We start from the raw sequence: 23,189 nt of genomic DNA, 5'->3' as shown, positions 1-23,189 counted from the left end.
CCCTGTCATAACAATACAATGTTTTATTTTGAAGGAGGATGTCCAACTTCCGGCGTCGACTTCAGCTTCTTTGCTCACAACGCGCGTGCGCCCGTACGGATGCCCTCTCTTGCTCCTTCTCAAACACACGCACACACACACCTACACGCGCGCATAAATATGGGTGTGTGGCGCAGGAGCGTCTGGCACCACTGGTCCATGACTCTGTCCCCCTCGAGGCTCTTCTCTCTTGACAAAGGGCCGTTGGTATTTGTCACCTCGCCGGTTGTGAGGTCATGAACAATAGCTATAAAATGACTGACTGTATTTCCGTTGCGCAGGTGTCCTGTCTGTGGAAGGCCTAATGTCTAATTTTCTCGTTTTGCATTGTAACAAAGGTTTTCTTGCGCAGAAAAACTGATCTGATATATTCAGCTTTATTTACCATATATGGCACTGAATACACGTTGGTCAGTATCATCAATTCAAGCCTTTAGTTGACTTTACACAGACAACTGTACTGTATTATAGGGAAAGAACTCAGATAAACATTTCTTGTTACTTCATAATTCCAGCTCTATTATTTTTGAAAGGATTTTTCATGCAAACAAATGTCCATTGTTGTAGGTTGGCTCTTATTTTACTATACTCAAAGTCATGACTATACTCATTGTTCCATTTCAAACACATTTTCTTGCCAGTGAGTGCTCCAGAGACAAATCCCCATTCATCCTAACCAGAAATTAGTCACTGACTAATGGATCAAGTGAGCTCAAGCTGTCAGGAATCTCCACTGCACTGACTCATTTCAGATCCCCCTTTTTTATTCCAAATATGGCACAGGTCTTTATTTTAGTAACAGTTTCATGACTGTGGCTACATATGCATGGTTAAAAACCCTTAATAGTGCATCCTTTCTATTGGCTGCATGCATTAGTGGCATATACATCTGTTACATACATGTATAATCAATTCACACATTGTGCTGGCACTCACACAGTGATAACTGATCAGAGTGATCAGTAAAGCTGAGACATGGAGAAAGGCAAAGTTTCACAACCAGCATCAATATTCAATAGCAAAATATCAGGCTGCTCAAATACAACACTGTCTCTCGGGTGTTAATGTACATTACCATTTCAGTATGATAAAAGGCTATATACGGGATATATACGTAAATAAACTATCTATATCGGGTCACTTTAAAGAACGGTTAGCATTTTAGAATTTTATTAATTACTCTTGGGCCTAGTTTCAAAAAGAATTTCACTGATCTAACAAACACTTGTCTAATTTGTCTTAATAAATGACCCACTCACAGATTCTTTACTAATTAAACCTGGGTTTGTGCGGCTGTGCAGCCACATCCCCCACACTCCTATTAGCTTTGCTGCAAACACTCCCTCATGACTCTTTAGGAGTACATTGGAATTTCGACATCTCATGAAATTTTCAGAAAAGCTTCACCAGATTGAACCTGTGTAGATCAATACTTAGCCAGCAATTACAACTTAACGTACCCATTTCCTATTTGCCCTGAAGTTAAATCAACACCTTCTTCAAAGACCTGCACATCCACATAGGGAGGGGTTCAATCTGGTGTGAAAGCTGGTTAGTCCTCAGGCTGAGGTCGGGTGGAGCTTTTTGAAGTGCATGAATATGCAGTTTTCTGTGACAGTTGGAGGTTTACTCTGACGTGTCCCTGGAGGTGTAATGTAAACAATGGCAGAAAGCTGGACATGTCAGTCATGGAGTGCTGAGAAGGATCTAATTGGTCATAATGGTGGTAGCCATTCAAACGGTGCTTTATGGGAGGGTTAACAGCAACGAGAGAAGTGGGTTTTCCTGTTTTTGTCGGCAGGTGACAACGAGTCAACAGGAGCGCCGGCATTGAAGCATTCCACCACATGAAGCAGACGAAGAGATAAACTATGATTGTCCTCAAACCATTTTAACAAACACATCTTTGTGGAACCTGTCAAGAATAATAAAAGAAGAAGGTTCCTGCTTTCACAACAGGGGTTTCACAGATTTCTCGCTGTTGAGGTTCTTGATGTTGATCTGCTTCTTCTCATGTGACTTTGACTTGATGTAAGAGGCAGATCAAACACAGATCCCAACCAGGCAGATCAAATACAATCAGTTCATCATGCTTTCATGTGTGCCATTGTGAGTGCAGGTTTGTTCTTTTGCTTGGTTTCACATCTGTCTTGCAAGTATTACAGGACAGCCATGATGAATACATGCATCGCATTTCAAAAACAAAACTGCACAAACAAGGGACTCGGTGGATAAAACAGGACGTCATTGGGATGGTTGATAAAACATTTTGCGCTGTGGAGACAAAGTGGTTCCATGTAACAAGCAGAAGTGATGTGGTCTGGACTCAAGAGTACATGGTCAGCTGAAGCCACTGGAAACACACGAGAGCAGAGAAGAACACATTGTGATCAGTGCTTACTGTATAGTACGGAGTATTAGGACCACATTGACAAATAAAAAAACCACAAACTTCGAGAATAAAGTCGTAAATCTACGACTTTATTTTTGTACATTTACAACTTAATTCTCGTAAATTTGCGACTAAATGAACAACTTTATTCTTGAAGTCTGTGTTGTTTTTTTTCTCAATGTGGCTCTAATACTCTGCCGTACTTATAGAACAAAAATTAATTCAGTGGAAAGCGAGATATTTGAAATATCTTTACCTCCTGAACGTTGACTTTGATTGTCCCATTGTTATCCTTATCCAGGGTTTTGAAGGCACCTAAACCAGAACAGATATTAAGACCACTACTCCTTCAATTAGGAAGATTAAAGTCCCCAAGTATAGCATTCTCTTGTCACACTGGGTAACCAATAGAAATAAATAATATATATGAATATGAGGTCACACGACCTCAGAGGGAGGGGGTTTGCTTCCTCTTTTGTTCTTTTTTTAATGCTTTTTATCTGTAAAACACTTTGCTTTGCATTTGCTTGAAAAGTGCTATATAAATACATGTATTATTATTATTAATATAATATAATATAATATGTAAAAGAATAGATAAAAAAAATACAATGAAAAATGAAAATTTCAGGAATGGTCTCTGAAACTTACGGCACATGGCATCCAGCCTCACAAGGCAACCAATGTAGTTATCAAAATCCATGTTCCCACTTTCGTCGCTGTATCTGCGGATCAACATCTGGAAGAGCTCGTCGTTGAGAGGGAAGCCTGATGAAGACACAAACGGATCAAACCGCTGTCATTTTACTATCAAACGGCCGTTACAGAGAGGCTGTGTATGCGCCGCTCACAGATGCGCCGCTTCACAAAAATATATTCAAAAGATCCAGGATGATATTCAAATGACTGCCAGAAACCCAGAGGTAACACTTTCTTTTCAGTTTGAAAACATTTGACTGGCTGCTCAGATCTATATAGAAGCTGAAACACTAATCAATGAGATTGTCTGTTCACAGGTCGGGATGAGACAGCAGAACTATGCAGGCAGGAGCTACACCAGGTGTAAAATAAACTCCACATCTGATATAACAACACACGTTTCCTCTGTTTACATCACACACACAGTCACGCTGTTGATGGTTAAACAAGTTACTGCATCTGTGTCTATTGTTTCAACTGTGGCTGTAATTAGTGGTGTAAGGAATTAATCATTTGTTTTGCTTGAATCGTCTCGAGAGTTCTGCACACACTGAAACAAGAAGTCACTCACCTGCAGCTCTGAACGCGTTGGGAAGCTCATCTGCTCCGATGACACCGGAGCCATCTGCGTCATACGACTTGTACACTCCCTGAATGACAACATATAACAAGCATATGAGATTTGAACTGGGTCTTTATAAGCAGATTCACAACCTAAAATGACTTAGAGAAATGTACTCTCTTGAATAATTAATCAGGCCAGTAAAATAAGTGAAACAGCATACAGACGCTGGAACAGACAAATAAACTATCTATCTATCTATCTATCTATCTATCTATCTATCTATCTATCTATCTATCTATCTATCTATCTATCTATCTATTTTCTTTGGCTCTTCCGCCACATAGGTTGTTGATTTTATAAGCACAGATATTTTATCTGGGGGATGGACAGTGTATTAATTTATTATGTCTTATTGTGTCTTTTATCTTTAGTATTTTGTCTTTTTATTATGGTTTATGGTTTTTATTTTACTGTACAGCACTTTGGAAACCTTTGTGTTTATTTAAAATTGTGTTTTATAAATAAAATGGAAAAATCTATCCATCAACAGGGCTCCAGTCTGCCCCTAAATGGAGACATTTAGCTCCTAAAATTTGATACAGTGCAAGTGGATTTTTCATCAACTTGCACATGTGCAACCAGTAAATTTACTTTTTTTTTATTACTAGGAAAATAGTGGAAGAGGCGACTCAAGGAATCTGGAATCTGTCATTACAGGTGTCAGGTCAATGTGTGTGAATATTTGCTTTGCAAGTCGATTTACAGTGTGCGCCCCTAAATTTTCTGCTTGCACTCCTAAAATTTTAAATACCTATCTATCAAAAAATGTGCTGCCAATATGGCTGAAAATTCTGAATTCATCTACTTGAGAAATTCTTCATAAAAACATAAACAATGTAAATATGATGCAATGATCATCTGATTAAATTGCATTCATTTACAATGGAATAAAATTCAAAAAGTTGATTTTCCTTGTTGACTGAGTTGCTGTCTGACCGGACATTTAATTATCTGTTCCACAGTGAAGTCGGTTTAATAAGGTCTCTTTCTGTTATGATTATGTAAAACAGATAGTTTGGATGAGAAACTTTCTAAAACATGATCCTGTACGGACTGTATACACTACGGTTTTCTCTGTGTTCACCCACTGCTGGCAATTAAGAGCCCACAGGAATGTAACTGCAACAAGACACAGATGTGCAGGAAGAATAAAAAGGGGGCCAGCTCTACTTGCCTGCCACTTCTTTATATTGTTCCAGAGGTGTTTGAACTCATGGAAGCCCAGTTTTCCAGTGCTGTCGCTCTGAAGCTGCGTTAAGAAAAAAAAACGGACAACAGTCTGCTGCTTCATCCCTAACTACATGCACTACTGATAGGCTTGCTGTATTTGCATAGGGCACATTCTGGTAATAATAACTTTAGGTCCGACTTGTCAATATCACTGCAGCATTCAGTTTCCAGGGTTCCTACACATTTTAATCTTCAAAATTCCATACTTTTTCCAGACCCTAATTTCCAGACTTCTCTGTAAAAAATTCAAATAATTTGTGACATTTAAAGGGACAACGAGGAGTTTTGGAAAAGCAAAGCGTTTTCACACTACATTTATGAGCCTCCGCGCACACCGTACATTTCTTTGACCGGCGCAAGACAGACTCATGTTTTCATTCATCAAGAATTAAAGTCAGAGGTTGGAAGACGATCACATACCGTCGTAGTTCCGACCATAAACGGCGATTCGGCGGCGTTATTCTCATGACTCGCCACGAAACCGAAAGTAAAGAAACGCCGGTCGGCTCGACCAGCATTTCCGCCACCACTAATAATAACAAAATAACGATCAGGGCTTAAAGTAAAAAAAAATCCTGAGCCTGAACTTTTTTCCAAGGAGCGGGGGTGCAGTGGATCCGACGCATAGCCTACACATTATAGGCAATTTAGAAAACAACTTTTTGGCATTGTGCTTGGTGATGTACAAATTTCCATGACTTTCCCATGACTTGGCAACAAGTTACCATGACATTACAAGACCTCTAAAACATCAATATATGCATGAAATGTATGAAAACTATGTGTAAAAAGTGGAAATGTCAAAAAATAGATCTAATGACAATGGGCTTTATCCTTTTTCCACTACTTCCTGAGCTCAAGCCAGCTTCATTATTACATACAGACAAACTGATAAATCCAGGTGTGTCTGACCTCACAACAATGGTCATTCCCCCCCAGAAAAAAAATTAAATGTGATTTTAACACATTGAAGCATTCTGGTGTACTCTGAGAAGAACATGAAGGGAAAATTTGTTTCAGATTTAAAAAAAAAAAAGAAAAAAAAAAAGAAGCACATTGAGTATTGACTGAGGGTCCTATAGCTTTGTTGCCTTACAATTGTAATCTAGGGGTCTGGACCAGCCATTCAAGGGCCCGTTTCCTCTGTTATGGGGCGTGGGGGGGGGGGGGGGGGGCACGTCCGTGCAGCGTTGCGTTGGACATGCACGGAGAAAAAAAAAAAAAAAAAAACGAAATCGAATGCGCGCCGTTACGTCCGCTCGTACCACCAGGTTCGTTTGTGCCGACGTCAACAGCGGCAAGAGACCCGACGCTACCTGGCGTATCACTGCCTCCAGCGAGTGACTGAGTCACGTCTCCAGGCTCATACAGTAGCGCAGGCAGGCCAGGGTTGTCTTGCATACGACACATTTAGCTTTGTCTTTGTCCTCCGTCTTCTCCAGCCATGAACTTCTCTGTGTGCAGCCAAATATTGTGTGTGTGTGTGTGTGTTTTTTTTTTTTTTCTGAAATTTTCAAACGCCGGAGATCCGGCACGGGGCCGGAATACTTTAAGCCCTGAACGATAGAGACAAAACGATATATTTATCAAAAATGGAGCCATTAACAAGTGTGGGTAGCGTAGATTCATCCACATTAACGTGAGACTTTTTTATAACCAAATAGAAACTCCTCGTTGTCCCTTTAAGTAAATAGATGTGTATCATGTAAATAAATCATGCAATTAATCATCTGTTTTCATTATTCTGAATTTGTATGCCATTATGTCACCAAATAATTTCCAGGAGATTGTAGGTACAATAGCGCATACAAAATAATTAACCCAAATGACTTCAGATAAGACCAAACCCAGATAAGAAATATATTTCAATACGATAGTTTCAATTTTCCATACTCTTCCAGAGCTGGAAATGTATAAAATCAAATTCTATACTTTCCATACTTGCATAGGAACCCTGATGAATGCTATTACTGATAATTCATTGTTTGTAATCCAGGCCTGTTATTTTCATGGCCACAGGACAAAATGCAGAACAATGTATTTGTGAAAATCTGCTTCTATGGCCAAATCATGGCAATCATTACCCACAAAACTTCAATGTATGTCTTCAGCCTTAATGAGCTGTGGGTGTGATGAGCCAACACGTCTCTTTTTATAGCCAGCTGCCTATGTATTTGTTCTGTCCTGTGTATTGTCACTGTGCTGTCACTGTCAGCTACGGACAAAACTACAATAAAGCCTGCTAAATGACACAAAAAAAAGGATACATCCATGACTGCCACCATGCTCCTGCAAGATTCAATGCTGAAACCATCCGTCTTCAGATCTCCATCTATAGATATACGGGGGAAAAAACAGCCAGTCATCCCATTGTATATACACAAAATACATAAAGTAGATGAGGATGTGTAACTACAAATTAAATGTGACACATGTAAACATGTCTTACGCTTTGTAACGATTTTGTTGAGGATGTTCATCAGCTCAGTTGGGCTCACTTCCATGTCCTTGATGAGAAATATTCAACAGTGTAAACATTGTAAAGCTTGTTGAAGATTGTGCAGGTACACAACTGTATGATATAGATATAACAGATGAGAGAGACATTTTTGTCATTGAAATGGAAACCGGTAGTGTGATTATAGACTCACATCTCCAGCGAGTTGCTGAAAAACCCTGCGGAACTGTTTCTCCTCGTCGCTCTCATGCTGCTCTGCGTAGTTGACCGGCCTGCGTGGTGGAGGCTGCGGGACAGAGGAGGCAGCAAAAAAAATGACTATTTGTGATCTCAACTGTCATCTACAGTCAGCATTACAGTGGCATAATGAACGACACTCACTGGGTCAGTAGGTCCAAACTGGGCTGGGTCGATGTTGCTGCAGAGAGAGAGAGGACAAAACATGAAGTCAAATCACAAACCAGATTTATTTTGACTTGAATGGGGACTTTGTGTGGACTCTTACCTTACAACATCAATTATGCCACCGATAAGTCTTTTGGCAAGAAACATCTTTTCTCAACTGCGAATGCCAAATGTAACATGAGTTAGGGCGGAAAGAAAATCATGCCAAAAACACCACAGGAGTCCAGACTCTTGACTCTAGAAAGCTACCGAAACCAAAACTAGAAACTGAAGTTGTAAACAGAGCAGGAGTAGAGTAGACCACAAATAATTATTCATCCTATACTGTAGGTAGATAATGCAACGCAGGCGTCAACTGGTTTTTCTCGGCCTTGTCATGTTTCGTGCTGTGTTATAACCAGATTACTGTTCTTTTGGCTGCATTTGTGATGAATCAAGCAATGACATGTCTTCAAGTTTCCTTCATTTACAGCGGCACACCCACAAGTCTGATAAAAATGTTTCCTGTTATTGAAAACATTCAGTGTAGCTCAAAGACTGCTGCTAACACATTACTTTGACAAGGTAACGTGAATGCATCATGTGTATACACTAACAGTGACAACTTATAACGCATAAAAAAGCCCACTCGTCTTACATGTCTTACTACAACATGACAGATAAGACAGAGTGAGCTAACCTCAGTAGCGAGTCTAACTCCACACAGCTCATTTGTTACAGTAACGTTATGCTACTAACGCAGAGCAGTGTTAGGTTAGCTGACCACTCACATGCAGTCCTGCATTGCAGCGAAAACACTGTCTAATGTGCACACTCCTACCAGGAGGTATTTACACTGGCACATTCTTGTGATTGGGTGTAGTTCAGCTAACTAACTTACACGTCTGACAAGCTAACATCCAGCTAACGCTCACGGCTAGCTACGCTATCTAAGTCAACAAAACTCTGCACCTAACTATTTTATCCACCAGGTTTAAAGAAAGCGGCACTTTGTTCGTGTAAAACTTTATGTATTATAACGTTACATTTATATTTACCGTAAGGCGACGGACACTCGGCGTCGATGGTGGTAGTAGGATGTCTGAGCTTCACAAAACTCAACGCAGCTGTCACGAAGGTCCCTGAACACACCCCGACCCAACAGACTGCAGGGAGGAAGTGGGAGGCCAGGAGGAGAGGAGGGGAGGGGGCGGGGCGGGTGATGCGGAAGTCACACTGAAAACATTACAGTAATACATGGATCTATATCCATGTACTAATATAATACATCCATGAGTATACTACACAACCATAAGAGGGCTGCTGTGGCAGAACTTCTCAAAAAAAGAGAGAAGTTTTTGTTGTGAGGTGGATCTGATCTGTGCTCTTTCTGTAAGCTAGTAGTGAAAATGAAACTCTGCAACATCTGTTTTTTATGCCCTGTAACACTATGTTTTTGGTCTGACAAAAAAAAAGGATTTCTTTAAAAAATATTGATATAGGTTACCACCATTTGATTTATATTATATTATTTTTTATATGGATGATTTAGCCTGACATTATTACTGGGTAAATACCACACCCATTGTGCTAAATGGAGGATCTGCAAACCCTCCTTGTTTGCCTAGGAAGCAAATAGGCCTATGCCAAGAAGCATGGACTTTAATTCATCTTATTCATCATTTCACTGCTCCAATTTATGTTGAATTAAAATGCCTATTAAATTGTATCCTTCACACCTCATCTAGGTGTGTTTTGTTTTTGTTTTGTTGTGCTTTCCTGCATGAATCCCCAAAATGTTTTTGCACTTTTATATTGCACTTAATTTTTCACCTGTATCATCATCCTCATTGAGAGTTTGTATTTTTCAATTGCTCAATATAAAAAAAATTATAAAAAAGAATAAAAAAGGGCCGCTGTGGGGCTGGCCCCAAAAACACTTAAAATAGACCCCCACCCCCTCAGAAAACACTGACTTCTCTCAACAAATAGCCTACTGAGTCAAAAAAAAATTCTCACTGTTCGTAACATTGTCAGAAGGTTTACACCTCTTCGTCACTATTCTGCTGGTCCGTCTGAAAACAGATTAGATTAGATTAGCAATAAAAACCAGAAGTCTGAATTGCAAAACATATTCCACATTAGGCTAATTCACCAGAGATATTTTTCTTCTATTAGATAGGCTATTCTCTTACAATTGCATATTAGGCTTTGAAGACAGGATTTTTTGTCTTTCTTTTTGGTGTGTGCGTGTGTGTTGAGGAATTTTTCACTTCCTTATTTAGCTTTAATCAGTTTTCAGGTCACTTTAATTATTATTAAGTAAATGTTTTCAGTTGAATGTGCACAATTTGCCCAGAAGGCTAGGGCAATTTTTTTCTACGTGTTTTGACTGAAGAATTGGAGACAGTTAAGTTAACATCCAAATTAATATTGTAATAAACCAAATGAAGATGTAGAATTGCAGAGACATGCACACATATACCTACGAGAAAAAGGAAGAGACCATGGAATAATGCTTCATGCTTCACCTAGGAACCAATCACTGAGCCCATGGCCTATGAGGTAAAGGGCAACCTCCTGCCTAATAAACACACATATGAACTAGGCTACACACCCTCAGGTTATGTAAACATTCAATCCAGACATGTCAGATATGTAAGATACGTCTCTCTCCTTGTCTCCATCATCCTCCTTGTCTGAAGTCCACCAGGCTGCGTGAAAATCCTGCAGTTCTTTATGTTGGACATAGAACTGCTCTTGTTCATCCTGTTCGGTAATAATAATAATGATAATTTTATTTTTAGAGCACCTTTCAAAACAAGGTTACAAGTTGCTTAATAAAAAATAATTAGTATAAAATACATTACCATAAAAAAACATGAAAATACAGGAATACAGAATAAAAGACTGAAAGAGTCACAACAATAAGTGAAAAAAAAAGGCAAGACGATAAAAGTGAGGTTTAAGAAGTGATTTAAAAGAGGATAGCCTACTGAGTTTGCTTGGCTGAGATCTCCAGGCAGGGCGTTCCACAGCCGAGGGGCCCAGCGGGCAGCAAAGACCCGGTCCCCTTTAGTGACCAGGGAAGTTGGGCCCCTGCAGATCTCAGGCTCAGTCAGGCCCATAAGGTTTTATCATGTCACCGATGTAGATAGTGAGGTGGGGATAAGCTAACTGAAGATGAGTGGCTACATGCAGTGGCAGCATGTCACCGCTGACATCCTGACCTCACCTGTTGGCTGCACCTGCTCCACAGTAGCTACAGGAGGCTCCATGAGCTGGGCTCGGTGCCCAGTGGTGGAGCCATGTTTCATGCAGCCAAAACTGACTCGAGTAAAAATCAGACTGAACAACTTTCTCTCATATTGGAGTCATATTTCCGGAGGCTCTGTACCTTGGAACTGTGGTCTTGACTTCTGTGTAGCCTATCAGCATTACATTGATTGTAAGCCACATGCTAGCTGTGTGCGTAGACTTTATGAGCATATCTGCATATCCATCTCAGCTCCTTTGACTGTGTCTATTGCTGATGTTTGACAAAGAGTGAGTCCTCCAGCCCAGCAGTCACATCCTCACTCCACCAACCACCACTGAATGCTACAATAGCACAATTACACTGATCTCAATTCAGCTGAAGACCATAGACCCCCTTCAAGGACCTATGGGTCCTTGTGTGAAAACCACTGCACCTGACATGTCTCCATCAGCTTCACTGGGGTATTATGCCCTGGTATATCTGCTCACCATGAACCATTCAGTTGTAAATATTTCTTTGCAGAAGTACCAATATGGCAGTTGAGCAATTTTATGGAAAAACTGGGGTGTTAGAAGACTCGTCTTTGTTCCATGACAAGGGACATCTTTAAAACTGATAGCACTGAATGATAAGGGAGGGAAAACTGTGTTGTCATTCATTTTGACAAATTCCTATTCTCTGGTGATTGGATGTTTGCATGTTATTGTTGGATAAAACCAGCAGGTGGAGCCAAGGAGCGCTTGAGTTGAGACAGCCAGCAACAGCATTGTCAGTACTCACCATGCAAATACTCCAGGTACAAGCCCTTCAGGTAAATGTAAATTTAGTGCAGTTCTCAACACAGTTCATGCAACTGTGCAAAACGCCTCTGCAGCAATCAAAACCTGCTTTATGTGTCCAAACCTGCAATTCACTATATTTCTTTTTTTAAATGTACATACATATACTTCCATGTATTGTACACTCAATGGAAGTGTAGCTATAGCTATAAATATGTTTTTAGAACTGCATTAATGACTGATGTGTGACTTGCACAAGCAACTCAGAAAAACTCTATTTGTAGTTCATGAGGTTGCAGGAGTGGACAGTATAGTATATTTTGCTGTATATGCCTTTTAATTGAATAATATCATCTCCCTGGAACCTCTGGCTTTTACAAACAAAATACTAATTGTACTCTGCATTAACGCAGAGCTTTTAGTCAGAGGAATGAATTTTCTTTTATTGTCAACTGCAATTTACTGGGTTGCTACATTATATATACTACACACACACACACACACACACACACACACACACACACACACACACACACACACACACACACACACTGTGTAGGCACTGCATCACGGACACCTGCCTGGAGTCTGTAAGTGCAGCATTGCAAACAGAACCCATCGTGTCAGTGGATCACTGTGCTGTCGGTATCGCAGTATCACATGACACACACTGTACATGAAAATAAGACATCAACATTATATATATATAATCTGACATTTAAGATGTGATAATATATGATGTGCACTGCAGAAATAGTGATATCTATCCTTCAGATCCCACTCCAGCTAAAATTACTCCATCCATGAAATAGAGGTATCCATGGTTACATCAGGAGCCATGTTAAAGGGTGCCTCAGTGTATCTCTATTCTCCAGCAGTCCCCACCTTTTTCCCTCATTCATCACTTCAAAGAAATCACCGTGCCACCCCGAGGTATCCAACAGTTATGATTTGCTTTTGCAAATGAGATTTGCAATGAATAATTTCAATAATATTGATGAAGACAGACTGGCTATTAAATATCCCTGAATTATGAATGCAAACCGTATTACATCTGCAGTTGTACCTCCTCCACTTTGAGGGAGTGAATCGCAGAGCTCATGCAGAGGCTGCAGGTTGAAATATTGTATAGCAGGCAGCATCCCCAATACGACATATTTGCAGTCTTCAGAACAACCTGTTACCTTGACAACGCTATTTTATCATTCAAGCCCATTGCTACCTTCTCTCACAGCAGGAATCAAATGTGCCTTAAATGTATACTGCTGCAGGGTTTTTACACCTCGGTTTAAGGGAGAAATGAGACATGGGATGGGACAGAGGTTGTGCAGGGAAATTTTTGAGTCATATGATTTCACTCGGTCACTGCACAATGGACAGTGTCAGATGATGTTCTTTCCTGACAAAAAAAAAGCAGGTTGGATAGGGAGGGGGGATGCGGTGTTAAGATCAGCGCTCCAAATATTCTTGTCATGGCATGACAATGGAGGGATAAACTGCATGGGATTAGATGGAAGAGTTCATCAATTCAAACTGGCAACAGGTCGTTTGCCAAATGCCAGAGACCTTAGGATGGTTACCATTTCCATCGCTTCACTCATGCAGTTGTATGCCTGATATTGGCATCGTTCTGATCATTGTTATGCAAGCTTTCCAGAAGGCACGTTCATTTACTGTCTCGTTTAATTAAATCTGAGTCTTCTACATCTTCAGAGCTTTCATATATAACATTCTTGTTTGGATATCTAATGAACACCCTATGTGTATTTCTGCCTCTTGGGTCACATTTAAAACATACTAAACCCAAACCTATACTATACAGACTAGTCTTTGAAGATTTCAGTTGCAAGATATAAACTGCACCTCGGGCTAAGAGAGCACAAATCCCTCGAGAACCACCGCGGTCATGATCTCAGTATAGCTGCAGCCCCGTATATATGATGTCACCTGCCTCGCTTGTGTGGCTGAGCTCAGGAGATTAAGAATGTATTGGCTGGATGAAGGACAAGGTTGATCGGTGTGGGTGGAATTGCTGTGTGCTGGCTGGCTCATGTAAGTCATTATATATAAAAAAGGAGACTGACTTTCTGTTTGACATGTTGCAGAACTTTGAATTTTACCCACTAACTTCAGTTATTATTTCTACTTTTAGGCACTAACTGTTGCTCTGTATAAAGGTGACTCATAACTATAATGACTTTGCATTCAGTGAAATAAAATGTTAGACTTATGGTGATTTTACTGGCTGTCAGAATGACTTAAATAGACATTCATATTGAAGTGGTAGTTATATTAGCTCACACTGAATATCAGTCATTATCACATCTGACATAACAGAGGTTCCTCTCTAACCACAGCAGCACATCACTCTGCCACATGAAGGTTTTGGTAGAGGTTCAGTCTCATTTGGAGCAAAATGTGGGGCAAATAATTGTATATCCACAGTCCCCATGAATAACACTGATGTTCCCCTGACAGTTTGTGTTCTACCAGCTGCCTGATGGGCTGGCCTGACATTCTACACAGACCCTAATGTTTCCAAGACATCAGTGACCTCCTGAATTTTCAACCAGCATTTAATAAGGTCAACATCCGTGGTTTATAATTTGTAAAATGTCTCAAAACCTATCAGATGGATCAGCATGAACGCCCCCCTCAACCTTTAACTTCAACTTCAGCACCAAATGTGTGCAAACTGACATCCTAAAACAAATTGGTAATGTATCATGAGGATTATGCAGTGTTAATTAGCTCATTCTGAAAAGTGAGCTGGCTATTAAAGGGATAGTTCAACATTTTGGCAAAGTCACCTATTCCCATAATCCCTATAGTCAGAGCCGTAGGTTCATTACCTTTGATTATCGGTGCATGTTGTTTTGAGATCAGCGGGGCAGAGACGCGAACTGCTCAGTGAACACAATGGAGGTGAATGGTACAGGTCTTCTGTCTGTCATCAAACTCATCAAATACACAATCCAACAACTCCACTCTGGTGGACAAGTGGTGACCTGCACATTTGCCACGCTATGAAATAATCATGTGTAATTATGTAATTATGTTGGATTGTGTATTTGATGAGTTTTGAGGGACAGAGGACCTGTACCATTCCCCTTCATTGTGTTCGCTGAGCAGCTCACGTCTCTGACCCGCAGATCTCAAAACAGCATGCACTGATAATTAAAAGTAATGAACCTACTGCTATGACTATAGGGATTATGGCAAGAGGCAACATTTATCAAAATGTTGAACTATCCCTTTAATGTTTGACAGTAAAAAGGACCAATTGAATTGTTTGATACGTTAAAGATCGAAAAATAAGTAAATGTGCAACCATCATGTCAGCAGCAGCCTTTTCCCTGGTGTTTCTCTGATGCTGCCTGACCACACCTCCTCTCCAGATGTGTGTGTGTGTGTGTGTGTGTGTGTGTGTGTGTGTGTGTGTGTGTGTGTGTGTGTGTGTGTGTGTGTGTGTGTGTGTGTGTGTGTGTGTGTGTGTGTGTGTGTGGACAACATCAGTCTTGTTTGCTGAGGTGCAACTCCCATCACAGCTGCAGCCACGACAACCGAATGTGCTAAAAAACAGTAGCTTTCCCTCGTCCTGTTCAAATCCCAGAATCCTCCAGTTGATTTTCCTGATATGTGTCTACACTCAGAACGTGATCACAGAGAAAGGCAAACATTGGAAGCGATCCCTTCAGCGCTTTACAAACATGAACAAAATGTTGATGTTTGTTGACGGGCTGCGAGCCGCTCTCCAGTCTGAGGCGACACAACAGCTTTTCAAGCTAAACACCATGAAGAGGTAGAACATTGTCTAACAGCCTGCTCTCAGTAACAACCCCGACCACCAGATACATCCACGTGAACCCGGTGTCTGTTGTGATTCCTGGTTATTTTAGCACTGTGCCCATGTAAACAGAGCGATTGTTCTCCTTTTAATATGTGCTGGGAAATCAATCTATTCATAGAACGTGTTGGTTGCAATTATATAAACTCTGGCTGGAGTGAAACGGATTCGAGGGATGAGGCGGAGAATAAAAGGAACAGAAGACAAGTGATGTTAAAATGAACATTTATAATGACTCTTTGTTGCTGTCGCAAAAATAATCTTTAAAAAACAATTCAATTATTAACACTGAAATGCTGACTTCACTGGTAGTCCACGAGTCATAAAACACAACTCACTGAATTTCTTTTACAAACACAGTACTACAGTTACATTAAATAGTCATTACCGTTAAATCTATTAATGAATAATGTTCAAATAAACTAAGAATAAAAACATGACACTTTTAAAATCCTCTCATTCCCTCACCATAGTAGCTGTTGTCTTTTTTTTTTTTTATCAACAGTGTATTCGTTTAGAAAATATACTGCTTCCGAGATGTTTCTCTGACAAAAGCAGAAAAACAGACTGGCAGCATAACAATAATGGTACATGAGCTCAAACGTCATACAATTAGGGTGATGTTTTTCAAGAGGGGTGGAAATGGGACGTAACCATTCCTGTGAACTAAACATTTAGTCAAGTAGGCTGGCTGCCTTTTGGCTCAGTGTGGAATTATTTGGCACTCTTGCTGACAAATATTTGCCATGAAAAGCTTTCAGACTTTTGCTAAAATGGCACAAGAAGGCATTTTCTTTCCTCTAATTTCTTAACATATGAAGAGGACGTTTTTCATTTTTAAAAGACAATATAAATGCTGTCCCAGAAAGCCCTTTAGGTAGTTAACACTGTGGACTTTCACAGATTCACAGAACCACTGTCATCGATATCCAGGAGAGATGTAGGCTACCCAATCAACAAACATCACTTTGCTTCGGTTGGAGTGTATGATCTTATGCTGTCAGTCCATTTTTTTTCTTCTGAGATGGAAAGAACAGAGGTCAAAACGAAGTCAAAAAACCCAAAATCCTGAAAGAAACATTTTACAATGACATGAAACTGTTTGCAAGGTACTGGCATGCTTTCTTCAGTTTACACTTAAAAGCAAGCGTTCAACCCTGCAGAATAGTCCAGGTAACCAGAACACAAAGAGAAACAGCCTAACAGACTTTTTGACAGTAAAATCCAACACATACATGAGTTCTTGGGGGATGGAGAAGGTCAACTATGTTCATGGGAGGTTCAGAGGGTCAAAGACAAAAAAAATGGCCTCATGTCTGGTTGGCAAAGAATCCTGTATTTTTCTCAGACGAAAAAAAAAGGGCTCAGAAATACCGTAATCCATTTTTAAAGGGCGGACACAGGAGCGAGCGCTCGTTGCGATGAAACACGAATGGTGATATTGTGTAGGCCGAGAGAGCGTGAGACTCAGGTAGAAGAGGTTTTTCGAGAGAGGAGTGAGCGGCCTGAGCCAGTTTGGAGCGATTAAAACCAGTCCCAGCCTCCTCGTGAACAACGGGGCTCCGCGGGGGCGGACGGACATCCAGAAAACATTTTGGAGTGAAAATAAGAACAAACGTGGCAACTTTGTTTTTTTTTTTTTTTGGAATGATATCTGTAGTTCGTTTGGCATTCACATACGAAGCAGTAAATGCAACACCGGGTGGGGTGGTGTGGGGGGTTGAAACATAAAATAATGAGACAGAAATATCATTCTAGTTACTAGGCCTTTCAAAGTCTAATAGGTTTCCTCTGTGGTTCTTAAATAATGTTGAGGTGGCAGAGGCAATCTTCAGGTTGCTGGTGCCGATTACATCGCTCTGATCTGACTGTTATTATCAGCCAGTAACCTTCAACCCCGGTGCTTCAATATTAGCTGGAGAAAATAAATAAAAAAGAATAAAAAAACTTGTTCTAATTTGTAATTTAAAGCAAAAGACAATGCAAAGTGTACACATCCATCCTGTTAGTCCAAAACAAAACAGTCAGTGATTGACACAAACCTCTGCTGAGGGGAATGTGAAGGAGAAGCCTTCAAGAGGGGAAAACAGGTGCTACTTTTCTATTTTGTCTGAGACTCCAGCCCTTTCCATCATTCATGAGACCCAACAGGTTCAGGGAAGAAAGAAATTAAAGTAACATCAGAATGGCAACCAAAAAAAAAAAAAAAAAAATCATCTGTTGAAAGCCAACATGGTTTGTTTCATTTCACACCCAATATGATCAGTAAAGTGCATATTTATGCAACACCAAACAAACAAGATAATGTTGACAGCGAATCGGAAGTTGTGTTAAAACATATCTGGTTCATGACTGTGGCCGTGGGAGGCCTACCTGACTATAGCTGAAATCTGTTATTGAGATAGATATTACGTCTACATGTACTTGACAATCCTGCCCTGAATTTACATTAAAAGACCGAGAACATTCGACAGTAAATGAAAAGAGAATAAAAAAGAGAGTAAATGGGTACATTCATAGATTAGATCTGGGCTTTCAAGCTGTGACATTTAAAAAACAGAAAATGTATATCATGGGACAGGTCATATGAGGTTCAACCTGTTTTGTTAAAGAAAACACATGTCAGATTTTTTAAGAAAAGAAAAAAAAAAGAAAGAAAAGCAAAACACAAGGAGCCAATGCACTGAATAACATTTTCACGTTTACTTGTTTCACATTTTTTATACTCCTCACTGTTCCTAAAAATCAAAGGTTCTTCTCTGGTGATGTGAACTTGATGACAATTTGATATGTGTGTATGTATACGTATGTGTGTGTGTGTGTGTCTCTGTGTGTGTGCGTTTCTGTGTCTTTTTTTTTTTTGGGCCAACATGACATTAATGAGCTCCCTCCCAACTCACAACATAAAAAAAACAACTCTTTTTTTTTTTTGACATGAGGCGAGTAAACTTAAGTGCTTTACATTTTGACTGCATGCAGTGTTATGTCTCTGAATGTTTGCGAGACACCTCGCAGATTTTTGTAATTTTTTTTCCTCCATAATTTTTTACTTTGATACCATGCAATAGAAGACGTGCAAAAAGATAACACCTAACTCCACAAACACATTTTTGATTGTTAATGGCTATGTTATGAATGCTTATAACATGTTATGCTTAGTCCATGCTGGCCTATAGAAACATTTATGAGAAAACAGCAGTACTTAAGCCACAGGTCAAACAAACACACAAGGGATGCATGGAGTGTAAAACAACATGGATCCATAAAAATCACAATCTTTAACTCTTATTCTATGTACCTATGGGATAAAACAATGCACAAAAGTTCTTTGTCCTTTGTTTTCTTAAGTAATGTATTTGATTATCTTTTCTTAACTTAAAAGACAGTGTTTGATTGGCACTTGATCAGCACTTCTAAACAAGTTATTGATATCTAACATTTGATCGCACATCTACAATTTCAAAAGCTGCAGAGGTCTAGTTTGGCACAGGTTGTACTATGGAGTCTATTATTACTTTTACTATCTTACCAATACTGTATAGTATTCTATACACCTCGTTTTATGCTCCAGCCTTTCAGAGCATGTTTCTAATCAACAGACCAGACATCTTTTCAACTAAAATATTTTGTATAGTTTACTTATCAAATAGCAGCATTTTCATAACTTACAAAAAGTACATGTAAACCTATTCATTCAAAATCTTAGTAATTTCAAAGGTTCATACAACAGACATAAAACACAAAACAGGACAACATGCTACTATATTGCTTCCAATATTCTTTACATTTTCTTACTGTCAAACTAAATCATCAATGACAGAAATATGGACACCACCAGTTGATGATGAGTCATCATAATGCACAAACAAATCGCGAAGCTAATCTTAATCAGGCTTAGTTGGCACTCTCATCATCCACACAAATATAACATAGTTCACATTGTATCGACAACGCTGGACTGCATTTGGACTACAAACTAGAATAGCTACAATAAAGTACATATAGATCATATGACATGACATATTGTATTCCACAGAAATGAATTCTAGTCATTTTTCAGATAAGAGGATATGCATAAAGGATGTCATTGTTTCAGCTTGAGGTCACAAACAAGTTCCCACCTTTACTCTTGCTGTTATCTTATGCATTCTGTCCTTACTATGCTTTTGTTTAGAGGCCGAAACTCGAGCTCAGTTTGTTCGGCCGACGTATGAATATTTACTCAACCAAGATTTGCCTTCTTCTGGAAAAAAACACACACCTTCTCTTCCCTTAAAAGGCCAATAGTTCACAGTCTAAACTTTCCTAGATCCTATACGTGTTCTTCTTATAGAGGGAATTTGATACTTTGAGCTAATGTTTGCTGGTTGGTCTTGTGGGTGTCACAGTTTTTGGAGGCAGGTGTTTTTTTCTGTGCATTTTAAGCCTTGTGAACTCTACGGCCTGGGGAAAATATTTTCGTTACCCTTATGACCTATAGTGCATAACTCCCGCCAGCAGCACACCTGACACACCGCCCATGACGAGACAAGACAGGAGGAAGGAGAAAGAGGGGGAGAGCACAGTGGAGGAAGAAGCACAGACAGGGGGGGGGTTGGGACACAGGAGGAGGAACTTCCAAGAAATGGTGAGAAACAGCAACATGCAAAGGGGAATAAAATGTTGAGAGAAAGAGGAAAGTTAATGAGGGGCAGAGAAATAGTATTTGGCACAATGTATTGATTCGAGAGCTTTGAAGGAGAGCTCTCTGCAGGCAAGCAGTCCAGTTGCATTGATAAAACATCCCCCTTTGTTTTTGTGCTTGTATCTTATTATAAGCTAAAGTCTTGGGCAGTAAAAGGTCATCTTAACACTGACTTCACTAGTGGCCAGATTGGAGTTTATATATGAATGACGCCTTCCAGACACGAAGGGAAAGGAAAGATTTCAGTTAAGGAAGAAAGGCTCACTGTTGGGATTTGCCACGCGTAATGTTTCAGACACAAAGAGTTGTTTCAAACACTTTCAAATCTGATTACTCTCAAACATGAATCATGGAAATGAAAAGAGAGAAAAAAAGGCTAAGGTATAAGTTCAATTTTTTTTTCCAAGACACGGGAGCGGTTTCTGATTTTCTTGGACACTATAATGCTCAGCACCAACCCTCACAGCCGCGCATTCAGGAGGCCGGTCATTGAGCTTGGGTTGATGGGGAAGGGGGGGCAGGGTGGGACAATTGAAAGAGTCGTAAGGGGGCAAGTGGACGTAATAGAAGCGTAGGAGGGAAATGTGGTGGGAATAAATTTGTTTGCTTCGCTGATCGGGAAAAAAAAAAATTTAATAAAAAAAAAGTCCGCTAATTTAAGTGCAGTGCATTGGTACTAGTAAACAGAAACATCACAAGACGCTGGAGTATATAAATGCTCCCGTGGAGATGTCCCCTCTGTGTGTGTGACATAGATGTGCACATTAAAATATACTCACATCCCAAGCAGGGACAGACACACTTTACATTGTGTTCTTAATGTCTCACAGTGCAGTCTTCAGAGACCCAGTGTACTCAGGATGAACACCATGGATAGCAGCACAGGAGGAAGCCAAGGTAATCTTCAAGTGCTTGTAAATGCTCTACACAATTAGCCTCCCTGCATTGGACAAACAATTGCCCATTAAAGACAATGATGCCAAAACATTTTGTTATGTTTTATTACGTGCTCCACTCGAGGTCAGTGAGCGTCAAACATGTTTGCCTGGATGAACGACAGGTTTTTTTTTTTTTGTATGTTTTTTTTTCTTGTGTGTGTGGTGTTTTTTTCTTTGTCTCGATGCAAATTGGGAAGGATGGCTCAAAGAAAAAAAGTGAGTCCAACCCTTCTTTTTCAAGTGTCAGTCTACTTCCCTTTCATTAGTGTATGTCTCTCGACTATTTGGTACCCTTAATGTAAAGGCAATAGTTGCTTTGTTTCACAGATATTGGTTCATACAGCTTTTTTTTTTCTTATCAAAATGCGTTTGTAGTGCTTTGTTCCCTTTTTGTTTTCGCGGACTAAACTGGTTGGACACTGCTTCAAGGTAGTCTGAGCTCTTCTGACGTTCATTCTCGGGAGTTTACTCTTGTGTGACTAAGGCAAATATATTATCAGGTAAAATGATCGGAGTGTGGCCAATTTTTTTGGGGGGGAAAAATAATAAAAAAGAGAGACCTGCATTGGAGCGTTGGGCTTGAAATATTAAGACTGGGCTGCTTTTCATCATAAAATGCTGAAATCAGTCCTTTCTCATTAGCGGAGAGACTGGGTCAGATCCAATGGGCTACTAATGGCTGGATGACATCAGCTCTTTTTTCTTCTCTGTTTTTTTTTCTTTTTTTTTTTCTTCAAATTAGTCGCCAGAGAGAGTCTGATTTCATGGTTAAGGAGATATAAACCTAATTCTATAGCACCAAGAAAGGGTTAAATAACAAACATATTTCTGTGTGTTTGTAGCTGTGACTGGATATGCAAATATGTTTCAGTGTTTGTGCATTTGTGGGAGCATTATCTATGTGTGTTCATGTAAAATATATTTATACATTCCTGTGTGTCTCCTCTATCCTCTCACATTGATTATTTACCCCCTGAACTATTCCTGCAGACAGCAACAGTGAAGTTCAGACTGGGTTAGAGTTATACATTTCTTTCACTGCAACACAATATTTGATCCCTGTAAATAAAAAATAGCAATAGGCTAATATTGTTTTTACATTCAGATCAACCTGCATTCACAGGTTTAAATAATCTATTTGTGTTTGGATGAGACCATGTCAATAAATAAAGGATGAAAATATAAAATACCCAAATTTAGGAACTTCAATTATGATATGAGCCAGTATTCAACATACGTCAAAAAGGATGTGATTTCCTTAAAGAAATTATACTCAGATTGCTTCCCCATAGACTGAGATGACCTCAGGTGCTTGTCATAAAACCTGTCCCCTGTCAACAATGCCGTCTGCATTGCGCACAAAGAGCGAGGTTTGTAGAACAGCTCTGTTAGCTGGCTGGAACTTCAACATCTGACACGCTCAGCTCGCCGGGAGCCGAGGTTTGCAACTGAAATGAAAACCAACAAAACCAAACCAAAAAAAATAAGAAGAAAAAAATATAAAGAAAAAAAAATAAAAGAGCTATGAGGTTTTGGAGGAGGGTGAAACCCTGCGGCTTCACCCCTGAATCTGCAGCTTGGCAGTGGACCAGTTCAGCTTACTCTGATCACCATCGTCAAAAGGACTCGACACAAACTTTTAAAAAACATCAGGACGTCAGTCCTAAAAACACATTCACATATCACACACACTCATCTTGGTTGTCTCCCCCACCTCCTCCTTTGTGATTCTCTCATTTGATACTGAAATATTGAACAGATATTTGGACATTTCTTTTTTCTATTCATTGTGACCCTCTCGTTTCCCTTCTATCTCTGTCTTCATCCTTTCCTTCTTTCCTCTTCTTTTTCCTTT

General features: G+C 39.8%; 1 protein-coding gene across 1 annotated transcript; it reads right to left on the bottom strand.

Moving 5' to 3' along the window:
* Positions 1 to 410: 410 nt before the first annotated feature.
* On the bottom strand, positions 411 to 9,000 carry capns1a (calpain, small subunit 1 a). Its single transcript, XM_083987266.1, has 11 exons — positions 8,886 to 9,000; positions 7,949 to 8,005; positions 7,825 to 7,861; positions 7,637 to 7,729; positions 7,435 to 7,492; positions 7,253 to 7,317; positions 4,926 to 4,998; positions 3,702 to 3,776; positions 3,083 to 3,199; positions 2,688 to 2,746; positions 411 to 2,392 (listed from the first exon to the last, which is right to left on the bottom strand). Exons 2-11 carry the CDS (start codon positions 7,993 to 7,995, stop codon positions 2,366 to 2,368), a joined length of 651 nt encoding a protein of 216 aa, XP_083843392.1. The 5' UTR covers positions 7,996 to 8,005; positions 8,886 to 9,000; the 3' UTR covers positions 411 to 2,365.
* Positions 9,001 to 23,189: the final 14,189 nt, after the last annotated feature.

This window comes from Trachurus trachurus, assembly GCF_905171665.1.
Source record: "Trachurus trachurus genome assembly, chromosome: 14".
Taxonomy (NCBI): domain Eukaryota; kingdom Metazoa; phylum Chordata; class Actinopteri; order Carangiformes; family Carangidae; genus Trachurus; species Trachurus trachurus.
This window is presented reverse-complemented; position numbering and strand designations above follow the sequence as displayed.